This window comes from Aquarana catesbeiana, linkage group LG02, assembly GCF_042186555.1.
Source record: "Aquarana catesbeiana isolate 2022-GZ linkage group LG02, ASM4218655v1, whole genome shotgun sequence".
Classification (NCBI taxonomy): domain Eukaryota; kingdom Metazoa; phylum Chordata; class Amphibia; order Anura; family Ranidae; genus Aquarana; species Aquarana catesbeiana.
The window spans coordinates 385,593,580-385,618,628 of record NC_133325.1 but is presented as its reverse complement, the minus strand read 5'-3'; the positions used below and the strand labels follow the sequence as shown (position 1 = coordinate 385,618,628).

At 42.8% G+C, this 25,049-nt stretch overlaps 1 protein-coding gene across 1 annotated transcript in view; it reads right to left on the bottom strand.

Moving 5' to 3' along the window:
• Nucleotides 1–21,289, bottom strand: part of PPM1E (protein phosphatase, Mg2+/Mn2+ dependent 1E) — a 530,484-nt gene extending 509,195 nt beyond the window's left edge. The window contains exon 1 of the mRNA XM_073615165.1: nt 20,983–21,289. Coding sequence (XP_073471266.1) covers nt 20,983–21,164 — 182 coding nt within the window. The 5' untranslated portion in view covers nt 21,165–21,289. The remainder of the gene's footprint in view (nt 1–20,982) is intronic.
• Between the last annotated feature and the right edge of the window lie 3,760 nt (nt 21,290–25,049).

Here is a 25,049-nt window from a genome sequence, read left to right as displayed (position 1 = left end):
GCCAACTAATCGATTATGACAATAATCGTTAGTTGCAGCCCTAGACAGGAGTAGAGCTGTACGATTAATCGTTAAAAAATCGTGATCTCGATTCAACCCCCTTCACGAGTCTAGATTCATTCATGTAAAAGAAAAAAATGGGCAGCCTGCTCCTGCTCCCTCCTCTCCCCTGCAGCACCCACTGGCTGACACAGGGGAGCTGGATCACGTGACTGGACTGGAGCAGCCTGAAAATAAGTATATATACAAATCTTTCTTAGACAGCTTAGTCAGAATAGATGTTAGGAGTAGGAGGAGGGGGGGGGGGGTTAGTAGTTAGTTTTGCATGGAATTCTACTTTAATGCTGCTGTAAGTCCTACAGTGCATGTTCTATTAGAGCCTTAAAACATGTTAATAAAAAGGTTTCCCAGATAAGCAACAAAAGACTAGGTTTGCCTGGTGCACTACAGCTACTGTATGAAAACCTAAAGCCACAATCTTCCTTTTCAGTTTGGACTGCGGTTTGTCTTTATAAAAAAGGATAAAAGAAGAATTCTAGCTTGTCCTTATCACATCCCCCTCACCTTTCCCTGAAACCCCCTTCAGGGGGATCTATTTTTTAACCACTTCAGCCCGGAAGAATTTACCCCCTTAAGGACCAGAGCATTTTTTGCGACTGAGCACTGCGTCGCTTTAGCTGACAATTGCACGGTCGTGCGATGTTGTATCTAAACAAAATTTGCGTCCTTTTTTTCCACAAATAGAGCTTTCTTTTGGTGGTATTTGATCATCTCTGCGTTTTTTATTTTTTGCGTTATAAACAAAAAAAGACAGACAATTTAGGGAAAAAAAGCAATATTTTTTACTTTTTGCTATAATAAATATCCCCAATAAATATATAAAAAAACAAGTTTCTTCCAAATTTTAGGCCGATATGTATTCTTCTACATATTTTTGGTAAAAAAAAAAAAAAAAAAAAAGTAAGCAATATAGCATCTACAAAATAGGGGATAGATTTACGGCATTTCTATTTATTTTTTTTTTAACTAATAATGGCGGCGATCTGCCATTTTTATCAGGACTGCGACATTATGGCGAACATATCGGACACTTTTGACACTATTTTGGGACCACTGACATTTATACAGCAATCAGAGCTACAAATAGCCACTGATTACTGTATAAATGACACTAGCAGGGAAGGGGTTAAACACTGGGGGGGGGGGGGGGCGATCAAGGGGTTAAATGTGTTCCCTGGATGTGTTCTAACTGTAGGGGGGATGGGCTCACTACAACATGACAGAGATCACTGTTCCCGATGACAGGGAGCAGTAGATCCCTGTCATTTTGTTAGGCAGAACAGGGAAATGCCTTGCATACGTGCTGGCGCTCGTGCACGCTATCATGCGTGGCCGGCGACGACCCCGACTGCTGACCACGCAAATCAGGTCCCCCGCTGTACAGCGGGCGCACACTCTGGTGGCCAAAAAAGGGAAGGACATACCCGAGGTTTCACCCAGGAGAGCCATTCTGCCGTAATATATCTGCTTGAGTCGGTCAGGAACCGGTTAAAAAAGGATTTAAAAGTCACTGGACAGTTTATGCAATTCTGGATACCATAAATGTTTAACAAGAATGCATGGATTTTATACAAAATCACTTAATACACTATTACTAATCAACCAGGATCCAATGAATAAATCTTACACACCAAAAACTATATTAATAAAAAAAAAAAAAAGGAAGGTAGGAGGGAAAGATGAGGATTTTTACTTACGCAGACCACATACAAACACCTGCTGTCTTATCCTTCCTAGCAGCCAAACATGTGTAATTGCAACCAAAACATAAATACAAATGTTGTTATTGGTGCCTCAATTTTGCATAAATCCTGTACATACTTTTAAACAAAGTAATGGAGTGGGAGATAAATGACAGAAATTTAAAAATGCATGGGTGAATACAAGCCAAATTCAAAACAAAACATATTTTGTTATAACCTTTATGTTTTTCCTGTTGCAAGGAAAATGTTACAGCACTCAGTGTGGGAGGAAAATTCATGAAATGGCTCTTGCTGTGCAAGAAGCAGAAAGTAAGACTTTGACTGGCCAAATCTGTGTACAGTCATAGTGCATGATACACATTTCAAAGACGCAGTTCAAAGCTTCAACATGAGCTCCCCCATTCCAGGACAGGAGGTGAATCTTGAATATGTGGAGCCTGGACACTCTGGGGGATTCTCAGAACATGCATGAATGCTTTGAGACAGCCTCAGAGCACGCAAGAAATGTAGAACTCAGGCCACGCATGAGCTCACTAACCTAGTCTAGAAATGACACACAAGGAGGGCGTGAATTTAATAATACAATGTAGTTTAACACTATACAATTTGTGGTTTTAAAACTGCCATTGTTTCAATCTGTATAGGATCAAAATTATTGTTTAAACCACATGAATTTAGGTGGAATTCCAGGCAAAAAGCTAAACAATTGAAATACATATATCCCATTTTACTGTTTAACTGTTTGATCTGGCAAAGAGTTTTGTATTTTTGGCCAGCCATTCTTGTGAATATACATATACACACACACCAAATTACAAAAAGCATTGGGACGCCTGCCTTTACACACACATGAACTTGAATGGCATCCCAGTCTTCGTCTGTAGGGTTCAATTTTGAGTTGGCCCACCCTTTGCAGCTATAACAGCTTCAACTCTTCTGGGAAGGCTGCCCACAAGGTTTAGGAGTGTGTTTATAGGAATGTTTGACCATTCTTCCAGAAGTGCATTTGTGAGGTCAGGCACTGGCACTGGCCAAAAAGGCCTGGCTCACAGTCTCCGCTTTAATTCACCCCAAAGGTGTTCCACCGGGTGGAGGTCAGGACTCTGTGCAGGCCAGTCAAGTTCTTTCACCCCAAACTGGCTCATCCATGTCTTCATGAACCTTGCTTTGTGCACTGGTGTGCAGTAATGTTGGAACAGGAAGGGGCCATCCCCAAAATATTCCCACAAAGTTGGGAGCATCAAATTGTCCAGAATGTCTTGATAGACTGATGCCTTAAGAGTTCCCTTCACTGTAGCTAAGGGGCCAAGCCCAACCCCTGAAGAACAACCCCACACCATAATCTCCCCTCCAGCAAATGATTTGGACCAGTGCACATCAGTGAGTCTGTTTTTTGAGAGCCAACACTCTGAGCCATCCTATAACTATTAAATGAACTTTTTAAGAGCCGAGGAACCCAAGATTTTTGTCAAGTACTTACATTCTTGATCTTTTTTAGTTTTCTGCTATATTGGGGTCTATTTTCTTTTGTAATGCCTGAAATGTTTTGTTTACATCATTTAACCTTTTTTACTTAATAAATCATAAAAAACGCTTTAAGGCAGAACTTAAAGAATCCCTGTTTTTTTGAAGAGCACTACTATATTGTAAATCTCTGGAATACTCCTATCTGCCATAACAGTGGGTACTGCACACATTTATTAAAAGTCAAAATTCTTATTGCAGATAATGTGAAAGGTTGAGATTTCCAATAAGTTACCTGTTGGCTGAATAACAGGCTAACTGTATAGTTAACTAAACCCACTGTCAATCGCCCTCAGTCTGCTGGCACCTAAATTGTGGTCCCGCAAGCTGGAAACTTTTTGTGCAGAGCAAGATTGTCATTGTCATGTAATCAGGACAGCTCAGTATGAATTGACACTGTGTTCATCACATGTTGATGGCAGCATGGTGGAATCTGACACCACGTTTGTCACATGGGGGGGGGGTTTACTAAAACTGGTGCACACAGAATCTGATGCAGCTGCACATAGTTACCAACCAGCTTCCAACTTCATCTTAGTCAATTAAGCTTTGACAATAAAACCTAGAAACTGATTGGTTACCATGGGCAGCTGCATCAAATACAGTGTGCACCAGTTTTAGTAAATCTCCCCCATATTGTTTGCAGCACGGTGAGATCCAACACGGTTTGTCACAACTATTTGTACTCTACCTGTGTTCTTGCAACAACTTTTAAAGGAAAACTTGCACACATAAGAATTGACTAAGGACATGTATTTTATGGGTGAAGCACCACTGCTAAGTGGGAAACATGAATTCTAACACTATCTCACAAGATCTAATTCTGCCCCTATTTTGCATCCTTTGTTGTGCAGTATATAGACAAATAGTGTACTCCCCCACTATGTTGGTGTATCCACCAAAACCTATAGTTTATCATGGGTGTTGATATCAACAGTTATGGCAACATAACACTTACCTAAAGATAGTTGAAATTTCCCGACCACAGTTATTGTGAAAGTTCCATCCCCTGCTGGGAAAGGATGATGTATAGAAGCTATCACACACTCTGTTTGTTTTAATGATTGGGGTTTGACCGCATAGGTATGAGGATTTGCATATTGGTATTAAGCAGATTATATATGTGAGCTATGTTTTTAGCTAGTTATAAAACCATTAGGTCTATTTTTTTTTTTTTTTGATTTCTTTCACAAATTCTCCTGATGAAGTTATATTACTATTCAAAATGTGTCAAGCTAAATTATGGCTTGAATCTTCATTGATGCGGAACATTTAGGTTAACCCATTGTTATATGACATAGTATTCATGTGTGTTTTTAATTTGATCATTTGATGGCGCCACTATATGTATGCTTTCAAAGTCCTCTGCTACAACAAACTGGTGACATTTGTTGCTTTGTATCATGTGATGTATACAACATGCCTACAACTCTAAAGATGCCACCCCCCCCCCCCCACACTGTGACAAACAATAATGAAGGCCTCTTTCACACGGCCAGTTACCTGTAGCCTCTGGACACCAACGACAAGAATCTGTGGATTCTTGGGTTTGGTATGGCCAGGACATGCAATTAGCAGCAGCCACTCAGAGAGCAGAAAGCTGCGACCAATTACACCTTGGTGTGCCACTCAGGCTCTATTGCTGTGGGGTGTGTGGAACCCTTTTCATCCACTGCCAGGAGTTCCGGCATGGGATGGAGCTTGTCCCAGCTCCTGCTATAACTCAAAGAAGGAAAAGGGGGCGATCCCTGTACCTGCACATCACTGTGTTCCTATGGTCAGTATAAGAGTGGCAACCTCAGCCTGGACTCCAAGCAGGCCACATCCTCAACGTGTTTCGCTCTGCCCCCCGGAGCTTATTCAAGGGGATCCCCATAATTAAGCTTCGGGGGGCAGAGCGAAACGTGTTGGGGGCAAGGCCTGCTTGAAGTCCCTATGACCTCTATGACATTGAAAAGAATCATTCTACGAATGTAGCAAAAAAAAAAAAATCAATAAAGGTCATGTGGGGGTTGTTTCTATTATATGTATTCAATAAATAAAAAGAGTTATAACTCCCAGGAGAGGTAGGGATGTGTTCTACTTCTTAAGAAAGGTATGTTAGATATTAAATTTACACACTTGAATTCCAAGAGGTTTAATTTTGAGTGGGATATGACCCATCTTTATGAATGAACCAGTGTACCTCTATTTGATGGTATAAAATAGTGTTGATATGTGTTAATATGTGTTTTCATGCATCTCTTCTTGGGATTTATTTGGTGTTCTTATGCTATATGTGGGCTATACTATTGTACCGATCACCATTTTGTGCATCTTCATTTTAAGTTGTTTGAAAATAACATTTTGTCCCGCTCAATGTGAAGTCCTGTGCACTGTTAAAAATATTTTTATGTTGTTGAGATATAATACCCATGAATGATACTCAGCTGTGGCAAATAATACTCTAGTTAATTTTGTTTGTTAAAATGGAGGGAGAGCAGCATGGTGGGTATGCTATAATTAGGTGTTCTATAGCATGAAACGCATTCTGGCTGTAGTGTCTATCTGAATATATTACAATAAAGAAGTTGGTTTTATTGAAGTGTGGTAACCCATTTATGCATGCATTGTAGTCCAAATAATGAGCAGCCTAGGGTGACAACAATGGCTTCCTCCATAGATAATGTGGAGGAGTGGAGTAGCCACCCGGGGGCAGGAAGAGTGTTATTTTCAGGATTACCAGCTGAAAATTAAGCAGAAGAAGGTGTAAACTACATTATTGGTTTTAAATACACTTTAATAACCCAATCAGATTAAGATTGGAGGTTATAAAAGAAAAACCCAGGTTTAAAAACAATCTTAAAACAATTGCTAAATAAAAATTGCTTTGTACATTTGCAGATGACAAAGTCTGCCCATTCCTTTTGTGAACATTGTGTAGCATACAGGAAAAATAGATTTGATGGCAAAATTTGGCAAAAACATAGCACAATGAAGATCAATTATTTTGCTAATCTTTATAAATATGCCTTATAATTATACATGCTGTGCTAGGATAAAATTTTTTTTTAAAAAGTCGATGATTTCCTGACATTCTTTAGCCAGTACTTAGAAGCTTCAGAATATGAAAAAAGGCATCAGTAAAGATCTTTTATTTTGAATTCGCTAGCTACATAGTGAAATGACAGCAATATGAAACTATACCGACAGACCTGTCAAAATGACACATGAAAGATCAAAGTTGAGTGTACGAAAAAACTGTGTGCATGCTTACATTTTATATTGTGTATTGGGTAGAATCTCTTTCAAATCTATGTTTGTTTCACCAGAGTTTCCATGGGGAAAATGTTCAAAAATATCTGTTAAGAATTTAGACATACATTCGGTATCCAACTGTCAGAGCAGTAATACTTTTAGTCCGAGATAAAACTGGTAGATTTTTTCCCTTTGCTCTATGTTGTCTAACAACACATTAAAGCTCCATTCACACCTGAGCGTTTCAATTTACTGGCGTTTTTCTGGCTTTTTCTTTTTTTTTAAGCTTTTTTTTGCAGCTTTTTTAAAGTGTTTTAGAAGTGTATTAGAAGCGTTTTACAGCTTCAGGCATTTTTGTTTAGCCAATAGAAAGCACTGGGGGGAGAAGAGGGAGAGGAGATTTAGGGTGGAGAGCTGCTATTTAAGCAAAAAACACTTGTAAAATGCTCAAGTCAAGCGTTTCGATTGAAGTCTATGGAGCCAAAAACACTCGTAATCTGCCAAATAGAAGCTCATGTACTTTGAGCTTCAGGTGTTTTGCTTCAGGCTGCAGAACGCTCAGATGTGAACGGGGCCATTAAAATGAATGGGATTTGGCTTGTTGAGCGTTTTAGAGCTACAAGCTGCAAGCAGAAAATCACGCATGTGTGAACAGGGCCTTAGCCAGCCTCTTTCAACCTTTTCACCCAACTTAAGCTACATCAAAGAGTTGTAGAGATATTAAATAAATGAATAAAGTTTACCTCTATGGCTTATGTACACGGGGCGTTTCACCTTACAGTGTACACACACTGCCATATTTTGGAGTTTTGGAATCCCTGGTCCTGCGCACAGTCATACAGACTTAAATAGACATACAGGCAGTCCCCGGGTTACAAACAAGATAGGGTCTGTAAGTTTGTTCGTAGCCTCCCTGGCGGTATTCCCGAGTGTGGCTCGGGGTTAAAATTCAGTACCATTAGCGGTAACCCCGAGCCACACTCGGGATCGCATTGCAGGATCCTGGGGCGGCGTTACTTACCTTGTCCCCGGGATCCTGCGATGTCCCCCGCAGTGTCCGAGGACTCCGTCCTCCTCCGAAGCCTCTCCGTGCCAGGCTCCGTTCCCTGCGAGCGGCGCGACGCACGGGGGCGGAGCCTGGCGGCAAATTCAAAAAAATGTCAAAATCATAACACATACAATCTTACAGATTACAGTACTGTATGAAATGATTTCACATCCCATTTGTCCCCAGTGCTCTGGCCCATGCCCTGCATGCAGTTTTATGTGATATATACTGTTCTTTCTGCCTGGAAACTGGAGATTGTCCATAGCAACCAAAAAGTGTCCCTTTACGTCAAAAGTGGCTTTAGACCAGCTAGAAAACAGCGATAGTAAATTAGAACACTTGCAGAATTGAGCGATAGTGAATTGTGGGGAAATTTATTTTATTACTATTTTTTTTAATTTTTTTTAATTATTTATTTTTATTTATTATATTATAATTTATGTTTTTGTGTTTCAAACTTTATCATACCCGGGATATCTACTAGACTCTGGTTTGAACAGATTTAAGTGTGTTATTGTTAAGATTTACAGACCTACAATATAAAACGCCAAATTTCCATGCAAAATAATTGTACCGCTTTCAGCACCTAAAATCCGAAATAATCATACCGCCAGGGAGGTTAAGTTGAATCTGTTTGTAAGTCGGAACAGGTCCATTTTTTAAGTGTAGCTCCAGCCAAAAAATCAATTTTTAAGCTTTTTGGATAGCATAGAGAAGGATTATCACCTCTGTAACATTTGTTTAGCTGTCTGTGTCCCTGTTCAGAAGATTTCACCTCACTTTCTGTCCCAATGACAATTGGATTTTGAAAATTTTGGGCTGTTAGGGGAACATGGACTGATGATAAAGCATCAGTGGAGACACCTTTTCCCCATTTTAACTCTTTCAGAAGTGAATTTCCCTTCCTAGGGGGATATTTCCTCTCACTTCCTGTTGTCTCGTTCCGTTTGTAAGTAGGAGTCCTTTGTAAGTCGGATGTTTGTAAGTAGGGGACCGCCTGTACACAGGTATGGGCTGCTATTTGCGTAAAGTGGCACATTTGTGCAGCTGTACATTTCCAAACGCAGTATACAACACTTTATCCAATTAGAGGTGCATACCTGTGTACAGCCACCCACGCCCATTCATGCCTATGGAAGGCTGGGCACAGCACCAGGGGCTTTTGGCCACCAAAATATGCCAGCATGTTTACACTGTAGCAAGGAATGTGCATTTGCGCATGAGCCCTAAATGTCAATCTTGGTCTTGCTTCGATGGTCTGTGTAAAGTTCATTTTGCATCGGTGTTTAGTGACTAGACTAAACTTACATCTGTATTTAGGGACTGATGCTAACTTCACATGTGTGCTATCACATTCTACTGATCAGTCTTTAAAGAGTTACTAAACCCACAACAGTAGAATCAGTCTGTATATGCAGTAAAGCAGGCTTGTTATCCTCACTGTGGAATCCAAGGGGTTAATCCTCTGCATTGTGTAAAAGGGCTGTTTGATTCTGTCTTCTCTGTTCCTCCCCTTCTTCCACTATCCCCAATCCATCTCCTGATAGAATAGAGGCTAGGGGACCAGCTGCACATGCTCAGTTTGGTGTGTATTGCTAGAGCAGTGATGGTGAACCTTGGCACCCCAGATGTTTTGGAACTACATTTCCCATGATGCTCATGCACTCTGCAGTGTAGTTAAGCATCATGGGAAATGTAGTTAAAAAACATCTGGGGTGCCAAGGTTCGCCATCTTGGTGCTAGAGAGTTTTTCATTTCTTACGAAAATACATGTGATCATCACAGGGCCAATCAGCACTGTCCAGACAGAGAGTCAGGGGTCCTACAGCCTCATAGGACAGTCAGAGGAGAAGGAAAACTCCTCCTACAAGCTTTAACCAGACACTAATAGAAGTCACAAGACTGCTCTAACTGCTGATGAAAAAAGGTATTTGGCAGTTTATATTTACTAAAATAATTGCATGTTCCATGTTCTGTGTACCATGGGAGACCAGATATAGTAAATGCAGGGACCTGGGTTTAGTAAAAGTCTATCAAGTGTAATTCCCATTCTAGGGGTGTTGTAATTCCCATTCTGGTCCCACCATGGTTTACAAGGAAACTTGTCAAGGTGAAAAGGTGAAATTTGGGTGAATTTTACCTTTCTTAAACCATCAGCTGTATGGTCCTATTCACCCTTGCGAAGGGGCCGTTTGTGATTAGATGCGGGACACCCAGCAGGAGATACCTGCAATTAGCTGAGGACAGAAGCCCCATTAAAAAAAAAAAAACACACATGAATACCTCATAGGCAAAATATGCATTTACAGACAAAAATTAAGTCACTATCGGGAAAATAGGGATGCCACAAAAAGCACAAATGCATTACTTTGGTGCTTGCATATCAACACAAGAATATGAGGAGAGCAAGTATAAATTTAGGATTCCTGGGGGGAAAGTGTTACCCTTCATGCAGGCATGCAAAGTATAGAATGCCTCTGAAATAAAAATTTTTGCTTACAGACAAGTTAGACATTGGAGATGAAAGAGTATTCTTTGGCAATATTAAGAACTGTAGCCTGCAGGGGAAATGTTAACCTGCCATTGGGCAAATATAAATCCATTGTAATGGTGGCCAGCAAAAAGTATGAAAAAAAAACCCTAAAAACCCCAACCATAACAAAATGTACAAATCAGTAGGTGAGGAGGAGTTGCTGGTACTACACAGTATTGCACAGCAAAATTACATGTAAAGCTTGGCTCAGATTCAATATTCCACCACTAATAATATATATAAGCGGACACCATAGAGATTAAAATATTGGTAGTTTGTAATTTTTATATCACAATATTAGCGCAACGGTTTAGGAAACACAAAGTTTAAGTAAAAAATACACATACAGCAATAAAAACCTAATAGATGTTCTAATACCTCCCCACTACTCGAACCTAAACTGAAAAAAAAAAAAAAAAAAAAGTTGTCTTTAGTTCTACTTTAACTTAAAAAGTACTTTCTATTGCTCTCAGCCTCTCCCAGGGTGGATAAAAATCAATGAATCAAAAAATAAATAAATAAAAAATCTGATTTTATTTTAATCAGATTTATTGATTTTTATCAAATTTATTTTAATAAAATGCTTTTGAAGTAAAAATTGATCTAAAGAAATGTATATTAAATAGAAAACGTAAAGTGTAAAACATAAAGAAAAATCTGTATGGTGAACTTACACAGCACCTGTCATTTCAGATTCATCATGGCAGTGCCTGTTAGCGGGCATCCACTCACCTGCTGCCGCCCACGTCCCTGTGTCACTGCCGCATCACCAGCTGTCCCATTAATGTTAATGGGACTGTCGGCAAGTCAACAGTGGGTCCGAGAAGGAGCGGCTGCAGGACAGCGATGACAGTTGCTCATTAAAAATGAGGATTTAAATCCCGTTGATTTAAATCGAGTTGATTTAAATCAAATCCACCCTTGCCTCTCCCCGTTTTTTTTTGCACTGTTGTGAGATGATTTCCTGACAAGAGATCTAGAATGGGTTTAAAAAGGGGGGCAGAGAAATTAATAAAAAGAAGAGAAAAGCATCTCATACAAGTAAAAAAAAAAACAAAAAACAAAAACAAACCTTAATTTGGAGAAGAAAAATAAATAAAGTTTTCCTTTAGGTGATCTAATTCATAAGATGAGATGGGTGTTCCAAGAAATTTTCTATCAGAAAATAATGATTTTTAGGCCTCATGCACATGAGACGCTGTTCAACTTGCATTCAGAGGCAGTTGGACAGTTTTTTCAACTGCCCCTGAACTCATTCAATGTTATCCTATGTGTCTCGTTTTTTGGCATTTTTAGGCAGTTGCGTTTAACCTTGTTTTTCCAGAAACAAAAAAATGGGTTCAGACACGAAAGTTTTCCACGTTTCAGACGCCAAACGCGGCTAAACGCAGCTAAATGCCGGTATCGCGTTTAGCCGCGTTTGCGTTTATAAGTATTTTTTACAACCCGACTTTGGGGCCCCATATCTCGGGGCCACTTGGTGCTAGGAACCCCAAATTTGGTGTGCGACCACACTACAACATATCCAAATTTGGGGTTCCTAGCACCAAGTGGCCCCGAGATACAGGGCCCCAAATTCGGGTCACAAAATGTCATTCTCTGCTGCAGAAAAGTGGTTGACATTTTGCGACCCAAATTTGGGGCCCCTTATCTCGGGGCCACTTGGTGCTAGGAACCCCAAATTTGGATATGTTGTAGTGTGGTCGCACACCAAATTTGGGGTTCCTAGCACCAAGTGGCCCCGAGATATGGGGCCCCAAATTTGAGTTGCAAAATGTCATTCTCTGCTCTGCAGACACTTCTAGACGCAAACGTAGTAAAACGCGGCTAAACGCGGCATGCAAACACAGCAAAACAGGTGTTTCTAAACGCCGTTTTCCGCTTTTAAAAACATGTGTTCAGCAGAGTTTGCACCGGCGTCTCGTGTGCATGAGGCCTTACTTGTAAGCAATAAATGTCAGAAAAGGTTTGGTCTTTAAATGGTTAAACTTCCCTCATTTACACGCTGGAGTTCTTTTCTTTAATAAAAGAATGAAAAGATACTTTGTATCTGTATACTTTTTATCCACTTGTTGTGATAAATCTTGGCAGGCTGCCTGGATTTTTTTTTCCAGCTGTGAGAACACTCTGCACTTGTTAGAAAAAATTGTGACTTGCTGTTTTGAAGATCGGGAAGGGAAAAAGATCGCGATTTTGATTCTTAACGATTAATCGCGCAGCTCTACCCTTTTTACACAGGAATAAAGTGGAGGCTGTCAATCAGCTGGAACTCCCTCCCCTGTCACCATGTTTTGCTTAGTTTCTGGAAAACTTTTAGAAGTGACTTGTGCTGATAGAGGAATAAAGCAGCAGACAAAAATTACACTTAGTGCTCTTAAGTGAGACAAGTACACACAATAGAGGGATATGCTTTGTTCATATTTCATGTCTGAGGTTTACAGCCACTTTAAGACCCCTTGCACACAGGGACAATCAGCTGTACTGAGTCTCTCCTGGAATGGACCGGTACAGTGTTCAGCCCTTCCAGCCACAGCCTACCATAGACTGTGATAGGCTGTCTGCAACAGGGCTGGACACCTCACCTGCCCTTCTGAGTACACTAAAATGACAGGAGGGATGAATTGCAGCTGGATGGTGCCATGTGCAAGGGGCCTTAAAGAACTCTAAACTCATTTCATCCTGAAGTGAACTAGATGGATATAGCACCTGTTCATTCATAAAAGTAAAAGATCACACAGAGCTGCAAGGCTGTGTAATCTATCTGTGGCTACTTGTTAACATACACAGCCCAAGTCTATGGATTACACAGCACCACAGTGTTAAGTGATCAGTCACTTTTCTGAATTAACAATCAGTGATGTCAGGCCAGTGCGGTGTAGAACACTGCCACAGAGCTGATTGTTCATTAAGGCGGTAAAGGATTAGAAGAACAGCAAACAGATCGCAAAATGCCACAGACTGTGTGAGTTTTGTGAAGGGCAGCACTCTTCAAAGTGACCCTGGCTACTAGAGACCAGCACTGTCACTCACAAGTCCATCTCCTTTCTAGCAGCCAGGCAAACTGTCCTATCACGCTGCTTAGCAAAGGCAGAATGGATCCAAACAACATGTACCACTTGGTCCTCTAAGGGATTAAATTATAGTTTAAATATGTTACGAGACTTCTACTATGAGAGCCGGTTCACACTGAAATGTATGCATTCCCACGCAGCCTGGTTTTGACAGCCCATTCATTTGTCAGATTGCAAACTCGCTGCGTTTGCAAATTGTGCTTTTGGTGCCATTAACAAATAATTGGCACCTGCGAGCGTCTCGCAATGCAGTGTGTTTACATGCAATGTGGAAAACGCGCACAGAGTGTGCCTTTCCCCAACCATGTTCCAGTGTGAACAGGCCCTAAAACAGTCAACCATGGTTCTAAAGTAGTGTTTAAGCAAGAATAAAATCTGTTGTTCTGTGCAGTCCTTTAAGTTCTGTTGCCAATTTCTATCAAGACAATCTGTTGAAACGGTGGGTATGACACGGTAAGAAAAGTTCCCTCTGCTTTACAGACAATCATAATAGGTTTAGATGATAGCTATAGATTTGTAATGACATTAAAATATATAACAATTATATAGAGCCAACAGTTTATGCAGTGCTCTACATACTGTGCATTCACATCAGTCCCTGCCCTCAAGGTGCCTACAATCTCAGGTCCCTACCTCATATGCATACATACACATAATTGAAGCCAAATTAGGCCTCAAGCATATGGGCGTAAAAAATAGAGGCATTTCTTTTTTTAACAGTTATGAAAGTGGTTCTAAAGGCAATACATTTTTTTAACCTTAATGCGTTTCCTGCTTTAAGTTAAAAAAAAAAAAAACACCCCAGCTCAGCCAGCGTATCACCCTTTACTATACTATCAATCATTGATGGGTATGATTGGCCCCACATTTATTCTGCAGCAGAACAATGGCCCAAACATACAGCCAATGTCATTAAGAATTATCTTCTGTGTAAAGTCCTGGAAGTGATGGTTTGGCCCCCACAGAGCTCCGATCTCAACATCATCGAGTCTGTCTGGGATTACATGAAGAAACAGAGGAATCTGAGGCAGCCTATATTCACAGAAGATCTGTGGTTAGTCCTCCAAGATGTTTGGAACAACCTACCTGCCAAATTCCTTAAAAACTGTGTGCAAGTGTATCTAGAAGAAATTATGGTAGTCACACCAAATATTGATTTGATTTGGATTCTTCTTATGTTCACTCACTTTGCATTTTGTAAATTGATTAAAATATAAAAATAAAATATATAATTTTGAAAGCATTCTTACTTTACAGCATTTCTTCACACTTCCTAAAACGTATGCAGAGGACTAGACAGATTAGACAGATATTATATGAAAAAAAAAATTCTTACTGAAACATGTTGAAAAAACAGCAAACATCATACTTTCAGTTGAGAATTTCAACTTCTGTCTTCAACAGGGTGACAAAGCAGATTCCCCTGCAGTGAAATCACTGAAGTGTTATCACACAGTTGAGTAGAGAAGGAGAGCCCTTTACATTGTCACCATTAAAAACATCCTCAATGTCAGTCAGGTGCTCTAAAACCCCAGCATTGGGCACTACTTTTTCTTGTTGCATCACTGATACATCAGCTGACTTTCTTTTAGGTTTTACACACACTATATAACTATCTTGCAAAAGTAACCAGGCCAAATGGGTTACCTGTTAAAGGAAAAAAAAACACAAGCCAAATGAATCCAAGGTACACAGGATGACTCTGTGCTACGCCAGTTATTTGCATGCATTTATGCACTTAAGAAGGTCCAATGTAAGCAACAGAATACATGTTTAACACCTCCAATAACAATACTTGCAAATGCTTTTACTACATGGTAGAGTAGCACCTCTCACCAACAAGTCATGACATAACAGCATCGAAAATTCTACCGAATTTTACAGCATGCCTTTGCATAATATTGGAAAGAAACAGCTAAGCGAGCATACATGCACCAAGCAAATGCCAGAAGAGCTGACGGACAGAGAACAGTATGTTTCTCTGTGGTGCCACTTTTGTATAAAAAAAAAAAAGGGTTGCGCAGCTATTTAAGGCACAGAGAAATAGAGAGATAACCAGCCAACATGCTTCTTGCATTCTTCGTGAAGTGTGTAACGCTGAATTTAAAAACATCAAGCAATGTTCATTTCTTTTTTACTTACGTGATTGAAATGAACAACACCAATACCGCCAACTTGCAGCAGAGAGGTCCTGAGTTTGATTTGTATCAAGGTATTGATTGTACAAATTTTGTTCATGGCTTTGTTTGCAAGGGCATAACCTTAGCAATAGCATCACATGCAAATGTTATGGGCCAGCAAACACAGAGGGCTCTGTACACAAGTGAAGATAATATTCAAAGCCAACCCAACTGACAATCAGTAGTTTAAGGACTATATAAAAATGTAGTTGTGAAACTTATTATTAGAAAAGGTATAATTAGGAATACTGTACTGTTACTACACACATTACAATCTGACAATACAATATTTATGCAAATTATAATTGCAATAAATCTCCCATATCCACAAAAACAGACACATTTTTAACACTTATGCAAGATATTGACCTAGCTTTAGAAAGCCTGATGATTCGCACCAAAACATGCATAACAATGCACAAAAAAATGCAAGCACATTGACTTTTTTAATGCATTGTGCTGATTTACATGTTTACCTACTTTTTTCTGTACAGGCTACATCAAGGGTTATCTAAACCTGCATACACCTTAGTGGGAGGTAACCCTACTGATTTTGAGTGTTACAAGCCTTGTGACAGCGTTTTTGCTTGTGTATCAAGCTTCAGGTGTTTGTTTCCTGGGCCGGGCAAGGGGAGGAGTGTAGAGGAGTTTTTCAGGTGAAAACACATGTGGCACTCTTTGAAGTCTATGGGGGGCAAAAACAGCCGAACATACACTAAAAGAAAAAACATTTACCTTATTTTTTTTTTTTTTTTTTTTTTTTTACACATAGGGTACACAGCGTACAAGTGTGAACAGGAACAATTAGAAATAATGATATTCCAAATGTTGAGTGTAGTCAGGGATAAGGAAACAAGTTAAAAAATGTTCAGTTGTAAAGGGTGGGGGAGGTCAGATTTTTTTTTCCATTATGATAGGTGCATAGTCTTGAAATGTGTTTTTGAGTGTTGCATAAGAGCTAAATCAAAATGCTGGGCAGCATTGCCCAAAACAACTATAATCCCATAGCAAGGGAAATAACACTATCCTCACTTAGTGATGATGACTAATAAAGCACAACTGTACTGTGTGAAACATGTCTACAAGACTTGTGTGTTGGTGTCCTTTGGTGTCATCTTGGTGATTAATAAACAACATTTTGGATTTCAATCGATGTGCAGCCATTTCTTCTTCTATTCATATACCCACGGAGGCGGGCCGGGGCTAGCACTTGGTTGAATATTCCTATCAGGCACTAATCAATCCACCTGGAGCGGCGAGTCCTTCATTCCTGTCAGCTATTCTATACAGCACAGGTTTTATACACTACACTAAATCAACAACCACAAAGGAACCGAGGCAACAGGAAAAAAGCACCCAACTGGGGAGTCCCCTCTACTGGGCCAATCATCTGCAACAGACGACAGAGGCATTCCCTGCCTCTTGTATATGTGTGGCTGTGGGGTGGGGAATGACTCAGCTGGTTATGATTGGCTGTGTGCAGTGACAGCTTTCCAACAGAATAGATCAGATGGGTTTGGATGAGGATCCAAACACACCTGGGCTCATCGCTAACCTGAACCCATGTGAGTGAAGCTGTCACTGTACTGGGCAAATCATCTGCAGCTGAGGCATTACCCAACCCTTGTATAATATGCAGCTGTGGGGCAGGAAATACCTTGGTTGGTTATGATTGGCTGTGTGCAGTGACAGCTTCCCGACAGCATAGCTCAGGTAGGTTTGTGTCAGGGCCCAGATCTGAACCTGTGAACTCTGTTGTCTGGTGACTTCTTTTCTTGCTGAGCCACCTGGAATGCTAGACAGCTCCCTGGACAATTCCTCGAATGATCCTACCTTGAACCTTTTTTGTCTTGAACTTTGAACCCTTTGCTCCTCCCATGAACTTCCTAATAAAGCCATGCCTTTGCACTTCCTGATTGCCATATTATTATGCTCCAACCAGCCAATATCTCACTTCTGTCACTCTTGCTGCCGTCTGTTTCTTTGCTACTGACCTTTTTCTTGTTCCTTGTCTACGCCTCTGCTTGATCCCAACCTGCAACCACTTGTTACTGACCTTTGGCTTGTTTACTTACTCTGCTTCTGCTTATCCCTCCTACCTGCTGTATCTGCTACTGGACCCCGGCTTGCTCACCCTCTGGTGGGGCGATCCCGAGGACCACGACCTGGTACTAACATGCATCAAAACCCATCTCCACCATCAGGAGCTCTGGTGAACACCGGTTAGTACTAGACTCTGCACCTCAGGTAAGCCTGTGTCAATCTTCAGGGTGACGTGCTTCTGTACTTATCCAGCTGGTCGGTGAGTGCCTCGCTACTGCTATAGCTACTGGCCTCAGAGTCTGACTCCAGATCGTGACAGTTTGGATAAGAATCTGGACACACTTGAGTTAATCCCTAATCCAAACCCATGTGAGTAAGCCCACCAGGAAGCGGTCACTGTATTGGGCCAATCATCTGCGACAAAAGCATTCCCTGTTCCTTGTTTATGTGCAGCTGTGGGGTGGGGAATGCCTCTGTTTTAGATAATTACAAGCTTCCTGGTGGGCTCACTCAGTTTGGACTAGGATCAGAACATGCCTGAGATCATCCCTACACAATGCAAGATAACGCAGCACAGCATTGGAAACATTCAGCAAGGTGTTACAATAATGCATTTTAATATGTCTCAATGCAGGTGCCATAGCACATGTGCTGTGATGTGAACCAGCCCTAGAAATATAGACATGGTGCATTTTTAAGCAGTAAACCTGTACTGTGTGAAAAGAGAGCATACAGAGAAGCATTGTTATCTATGTGTATTCTGTGATGAATGGACATTGGGTATGCAAGGAGCAAGGACAGGAAGGTTAATTGATGGGGAAGAAAATGTGGCACCTTGTAGAAGGTGACACACATCCAGTGATGACGAGGCTTCGGGTTGGCTATCACTACTAAAATGAAAAAAGCCCAGGGCTGCCTGAGGAAGGATGGGGGGTGCACCTGTCCAGCACCTACCCATCACTCCCAATGACATCCTCCTGGAAGGAGAGCAGCCCTGGCAGAAGAATGATATCAGAGGAAGGATGGAGGGAGCACCTACTCATCACTCCCATCCTCCTAAGATGAGAGGCGCCCAAGATTGGCCAAGGATTGATATCAGAGTAATGGTGGAGGGTGCACCTGTCATGCATCTACCCATCATTCCCATCCTTCTAAGATGAGAGGAGCCCAGGGCTGGCTGAGGAATGATATCAAAAGGATGAGAGTAAGGTACACCTGTCCAGCACCTACCCATCACTCCCAAAGACATTCTCATGAAAGGAGAGCAGCCCAGGGCTGGCCGAGGAATGATGGAGGGTGCACCTGTGCAGTGCCTACTCATCACTCCCTTCCTCCTGGAATGAGAGGAACCCAGGGCTGGCTGAGGAATGATCTCAAAGGAAGTGAAGAAGGTGCACCTGTCCAGCACCTACCCATTACTCCCAATAACATTCTCATGCAAGGAGAGCAACTCTGGCAGAGTAAGTATAGAGGGTGCACTTGTCCAGCACCTACCCATTACTCCCATCCTCCTGGAAGGAGAACAGCCTTGGCAGAGGAATGATATGAGGAATGGAGAAGGGTGCACCTGTCCAGCACCTACCTACCCATCACTCAGTCCCACCGCCATCCTTGCAATGACACAGTGTAATAATACATGCAAAGTCCGTCATTCGCTGAGAGCTCTTTATTGTCTATTTATAGGTCCTCATGAAATCCCTGTGCAGGCATGTGCTACTTTCCCCTAAGTCCCGGCCAGCCCCGAGCCCAGCACCAGGAAAGGAATGGAGGGAAGAAAAGGGATGGAGGGAAGGAAAGGGGGGGGGAAGAGATGGAAGGAAGGAAAGGGAGGGAAGGAAGGAAAGGGAGGGAAGGATGGAAAGGGAGGTATGGGATGGAGTAATGGAAGGAAAGGGATAGAGGGATGGAAGAGGGTGGAAAGAAGGAAAGGAAAGAGGGTGGAAAGAAGGAAAGGAAAGAGGGAAGAAAAGTGATAGAGGGAAGGAAAGAGGTAAGGGAAGGGATAGAGGGAAGGAAAGAGGAAAGGAAATGGATAGAGGGAAGGAAAGAAAGAGGGAGGGAAAGGGATAGAGGGAAGGAAAGGGATAGAAAGAAGAATAGGGATAGAGGGAAGGAAATGAGGGAAGGAAAGGGATGGAGGGGAGGAAATGAGGGCAGGAAAGAGGGAAGGTAAGGGGTGGAGGGAAGGAATGATAGAGAAAAGGAAATGATAGAGGAAAGGGATAGAGGGGAGAAAATGAGGGAAGGAAAGAGGAAAGGGATGGAGGGAAGGAAAGGGAAGGAAATGAGGGAAGAAAAGGGATACAGGGAAGGAAATGAGAGAAAGAAATGAAATGAGGGAAGGAAATAGATGGAGGGAAGGAAATGAGGTAAGGAAAGGGATGGAGGGAATGAAATGAGGGAAGGAAAGAGGGAAGGAAAGGGATACAGGGAAGGAAATGAAATGAGAGAAGGAAAGAGGGAAGGAAAGGGACACAGGGAAGGAAATGAAATGAGGGAAGGAAAGAGGGAAGGAAAGGGATACAGGGAAGGAAATGAAATGAGGGAAGGAAAGAGGGAAGGAAAGGGATACAGGGAAGGAAATGAAATGAGGGAAGGAAAGAGGGAAGGAAAGGGATACAGGGAAGGAAATGAAATGAGGGAAGGAAAGAGGGAAGGAAAGGGATACAGGGAAGGAAATGAAATGAGGGAAGGAAAGAGGGAAGGAAAGGGATACAGGGAAGGAAATGAAATGAGGGAAGGAAAGAGGGAAGGAAAGGGATACAGGGAAGGAAATGAAATGAGGGAAGGAAAGAGGGAAGGAAAGGGATACAGGGAAGGAAATGAAATGAGGGAAGGAAAGAGGGAAGGAAAGGGATACAGGGAAGGAAATGAAATGAGGGAAGGAAAGAGGGAAGGAAAGGGATACAGGAAAGGAAATGAAATGAGGAAATGAAATGAGGGAAGGAAAGAGGGAAGGAAAGGGATACAGGGAAGGAAAGAGGGAAGGAAAGGGATACAGGGAAGGAAATGAAATGAGGGAAGGAAAGGGATACAGGGAAGGAAATGAAATGAGGGAAGGAAAGAGGGAAGGAAAGGGATACAGGGAAGGAAATGAAATGAGAGAAGGAAAGAGGGAAGGAAAGGGATACAGGGAAGGAAATGAAATGAGAGAAGGAAAGAGGGAAGGAAAGGGATACAGAGAAGGAAATGAAATGAGAGAAGGAAAGAGGGAAGGAAAGGGATACAGGGAAGGAAATGAAATGAGGGAATGAAAGAGAAGAGGAAAGGAAAGGGATACAGGGAAGGAAATGAAATGAGGGAATGAAAGAGGGAAGGAAAGGGATACAGGGAAGGAAATGAAATGAGAGAGGGAAAGAGGGAAGGAAAGGGATACAGAGAAGGAAATGAGGGAAGGAAAGAGGGAAGGAAAGGGATACAGAGAAGAAAATGAGGGAAGGAAAGAGGGAAGGAAAGGGATACAGAGAAGGAAATGAGGGAAGGAAAGAGGGAAGGAAATGGATACAGGGAAGGAAATGAGGGAAGGAAAGAGATGGAGGGAAGGAAACAAGGGAAGGAAAGGGAGAACAGTGAACGACTTAACTATTTGCAGAGTTGTTGCAGGCACAGGTCCAGGCATTCCCCTTCCACCTCCTCCGGGGTGATATGGTCGGACAGCGGACGGAACGAGATGGGGTCCTCCTCCCCGAACGGTCCCCGGAACTCCCCCAGGAAAAGCTCCAGAAAACGGCGGCAGTTTTTCTCCTCGTTGGATGACCCGGACATCGCTTCTCATTCCTGGCTGGAGGGATACTGGAGAAAAGGACGGACAGCTGACAGGAGTAGCGGCAGCACTAGTACTGGCGGAGAGCGCTCTCCTCACACATCCTAGTACAGAGAACAGCTCTGACGACAGCAGCCCTTTACACGTGACTCCGGGGGCGTGACCGCACGCAGCGGGAGTCGAGCTGATCTGTGAGGAGGTGGATGTGCAGACTAGTCCGGGGATGAGGAGGACAGCGTGCATTGTAGGCATAGTGAGCTCCATTCAGAAATTCCCGACCTCTCCATACTGGGGGAGAAGATGTACAGTTCTTCTCTGTGACGACCAATCACATTGCAGCCAAAATGGAAGAACACCTGCTTGTATACTTGTTACATATTCCCATTCACATAACCTTACATAATAAAAATGATATTTATTTCAGAGCTGCTGCTTACCATTGTACATGCTTAACCACCTCAGTACCAGACACGTTCTCCCCCCTCCTGCCCAGGCCAATTTTCATCTTTCCGCACTCTCACACTATAAACGACAATTACTCAGTCATGCGACACTGTACCCACATGACATTTTGATCATTTTTTAAAACAGTTTTTTTTGCTGATATTTTTTCACAGTTGGGTTTTTTTATTTGTTGCTATATAAATGAGAAAATACAAAAAACGTAACAAAAAAATATGTTTCTCATATAAAAATTTGCCAATAAATAGTATTTCTTCAAAAATGTAGGTTAAAATGTATTCTGCTTAATTTCTCTGGTAAAAATAACCCAAATCAGTGTATATTATTTTGCCATAGAGTCCACAAACTATGGTCTATAATACGCTCACCAGACACTTTTGGCAGATTGCTTGGCAACACAAATTGCTAATCAGCCAATCACATGTCACCAACTTAATGCATTTAGGCATCTAGACATGGTGAAGATTGTCACGGAACGTCCCACACTCCGCTTGAGTGCTTCCGTCATATACCGCTTCCCAAGTTCTGGAACACGAGTCCAATGGATCTGGCTATAGGAACCCCAAGAACTAGACAACACCAGTCTTGGAGCACATCAGAACTAACTCTTTATTTGAGATCTCACACACATTTATACACCAGGATGACTCAAAGCTAACCTAATTAACATGAGCTAATTTACTACAAAATTTACCCAGACTAGATGACAGACTTGTGGTCACCGAGCTTCACACAGTAATATAAACACAATAGCTGGAGCTAATTACAATTAACAATACAAACAAAACCTAATTAACATGAGCTCCAATAGGAGTCGTCCCGTCTCCTACATTGTATAGAGGACAATGTGATCAGCTCATTCAATTAACATACATCCTGGGAGATATTGTGGACAAATATTACTGTCCCATTTTAAGTAGTCCAAGATATATTTTCTCGCTCACCCTGTGCCAGGATGGCACAGGGTGACTTAGACATAAGATGTATTCTGAGTTCCACGGGCCCTCCCGTCACATCTCTCCCCTTTCGGCAGAAGACTAACACAGGAGGAGACCCCAGACGGGTTGACTCCGAAGTTAGTAAGTAGTTCCAGTTCTCTACTGCCTGTACCCACACAGTACCCTAAATAAATTGTTCCAAACAAAGCATTACTCACCCAGCCAACCTCTGCCTCTCTCAGAGAACATATCTGCCGCTGGGGAGAGGCCTGGACTGGCCCTTCTCCCTGGAATCCTTTCTGCCGCTGGAGAGAAGACAGGGTGTCTGGGCTCACTCTGTCATGCTGTTGGGGATCTGGGCCCACTGCCCAGAATCCCTGGGGTATACAGGTGGAGACTGAAGTCCCATCCACCTTCACAGGAAATCCATCCTCTGTTAGTTGAGGGCAGAGTCCAGCAGTCCTCGGCCCTGTTGCCAGCCCTTCTGCTGGAAACCCCACACCATCTGTTCCGGCTAACTGTTGGAGAGGGAGGCCGACTGCCCTGCCTCCCTGGAACTCTGTAGTTGTTGCCGGTGCTGGGCAGAGGTTGGTAGCACTCTGCCCTGTTGCCAGCACTTCTGCTGGGGACTCCGCATCCTCCGCTCCGGCTAACCGTTGGGGCAGGAGGCTGGCTTCCTCCACTCCCAAACTGTGTACCTGCCATTGGGGAGGTGAGCCGGCTGCTTCCTTTTCCATTTCCTCATCTGGCTGCTGGGACGACATGTCGATGGTACTGTCTCCCAGGTACACGGATCTTTGCAGGGGAGGAAAGCCCGCTTCCTCCACCCTGGCCAACTGTTGGGGAGGGACAACACACACCTCCTCTCCCTTCTCCCCCTGTATCTGCTGCTGGGAAGTGATTGCCATCTTCTCACCCTGAGCCTCCACAATTGCTGCAGGTGTGGGGCAGAGGTCTTGGACCCTCTGTCCGGTTGCCAGCACTTCTGCTGGGGGTTTGCCAGGTGGTTCCTCCTCTACAGAAACATCTATGAAATCCCCAGTCTCTGGAATTGGTAAAAGTGTGGGACAGAGGTCTTGGACCCTCTGTTCAGTTACCAGATCTTCAGCTGGAGAAGTTTGTTTTAACTCCATAGATGCTGCTGGCAGAAAATCACATGTCCCTGTCAGTGTTGTGGGAGAAAGGCCGACTACCTCTTCTCTCAAGAAGGCCGAAGCCACTGTTGGTGCTGGGCAGAACACAGTGAACTTTGGCCCTGATAGCAGCTCTTCTGCTGGAGGCTCATCAGGATGTTCTTCCTCAGCAGAAAAGTCTATCAAATCCCATGTCTCTGCAACTGATGTCTGGGGATAGAGGTTCACCATCTCCTCTCCATGGAACCCAGAAGATGCTATCATTTCTGGGCAGAGGTTAGCAGAGCTCTGCCCTGTTGTCAGCACTTCAGGTTTGGGGATGGCAATCTCCGGATTTTCCACTGCCGGTTCTCTGGCATGCTGCTGAACTTGTTCTAGCAGTTTCCTATATGCCCTTTCCAGATGCTGTTCCTTCCTTAGCAAATGGTCCAGATCAGGTTTGAGCTCTGAGACCCCTGCAAAACCGAGCATAGACTCTCTATATTCTCTCAGGTCCTCAAGGTCAGGTTCCCCTTCATCGCCAAACATAAAAAGATCTGTAAGGCTCTCCCACAGCAATCCAGGGCCGCCAAAGTCATATCCCTCTGGAGAGCATTCTGTTGTCTCCCCTAAATATCCCTCCTCTGCGTGCCATTGCAGAGCCCAATAACGATTGTCCAGCTCTATCTCCTGCTGGACCAACCTGTCCAACTCAGTCACCCATTGCTCCTGGGGCTGCTCTCCCAGGAATGCCATCCGCAATGCCCGTTGGTCACTGGCTCGTTGCTCTTGGGTTGGAAAGCACTTGCCCTGTTTTATACCAGCGAAACGGAGGGCTGCAATCCAGAGCTCCACCCGAATTTGCTGCCTAAGCTCCAGGTATTCATCCTCAGACACAATCCTGGTGTATGTTGAAAGGATGATCCGCAGCAGTCCCGGGAATTCTGATGCCAGGTCCATATCTCCGCTGGGGTGACTGAAGTCTGCTATCCTGATCTTGGATCCAGGTGGAGGTTTAGATTTCCCAGACTGCAGGAAGCTTTCCCGCTGCTTGCCACCAATGGCACGGAACGTCCCACACTCCGCTTGAGTGCTTCCGTCATATACCGCTTCCTAAGTTCTGGAACACGAGTCCAATGGATCTGGCTATAGGAACCCCAAGAACTAGACAACACCAGTCTTGGAGTACATCAGAACTAACTCTTTATTTGAGATATCACACACATTTATACACCAGGATGACTCAAAGCTAACCTAATTAACATGAGCTAATTTACTACAAAATTTACCCAGACTAGATGACAGACTTGTGGGCACCGAGCTTCACACAGTAATATAAACACAATAGCTGGAGCTAATTACAATTAACAATACA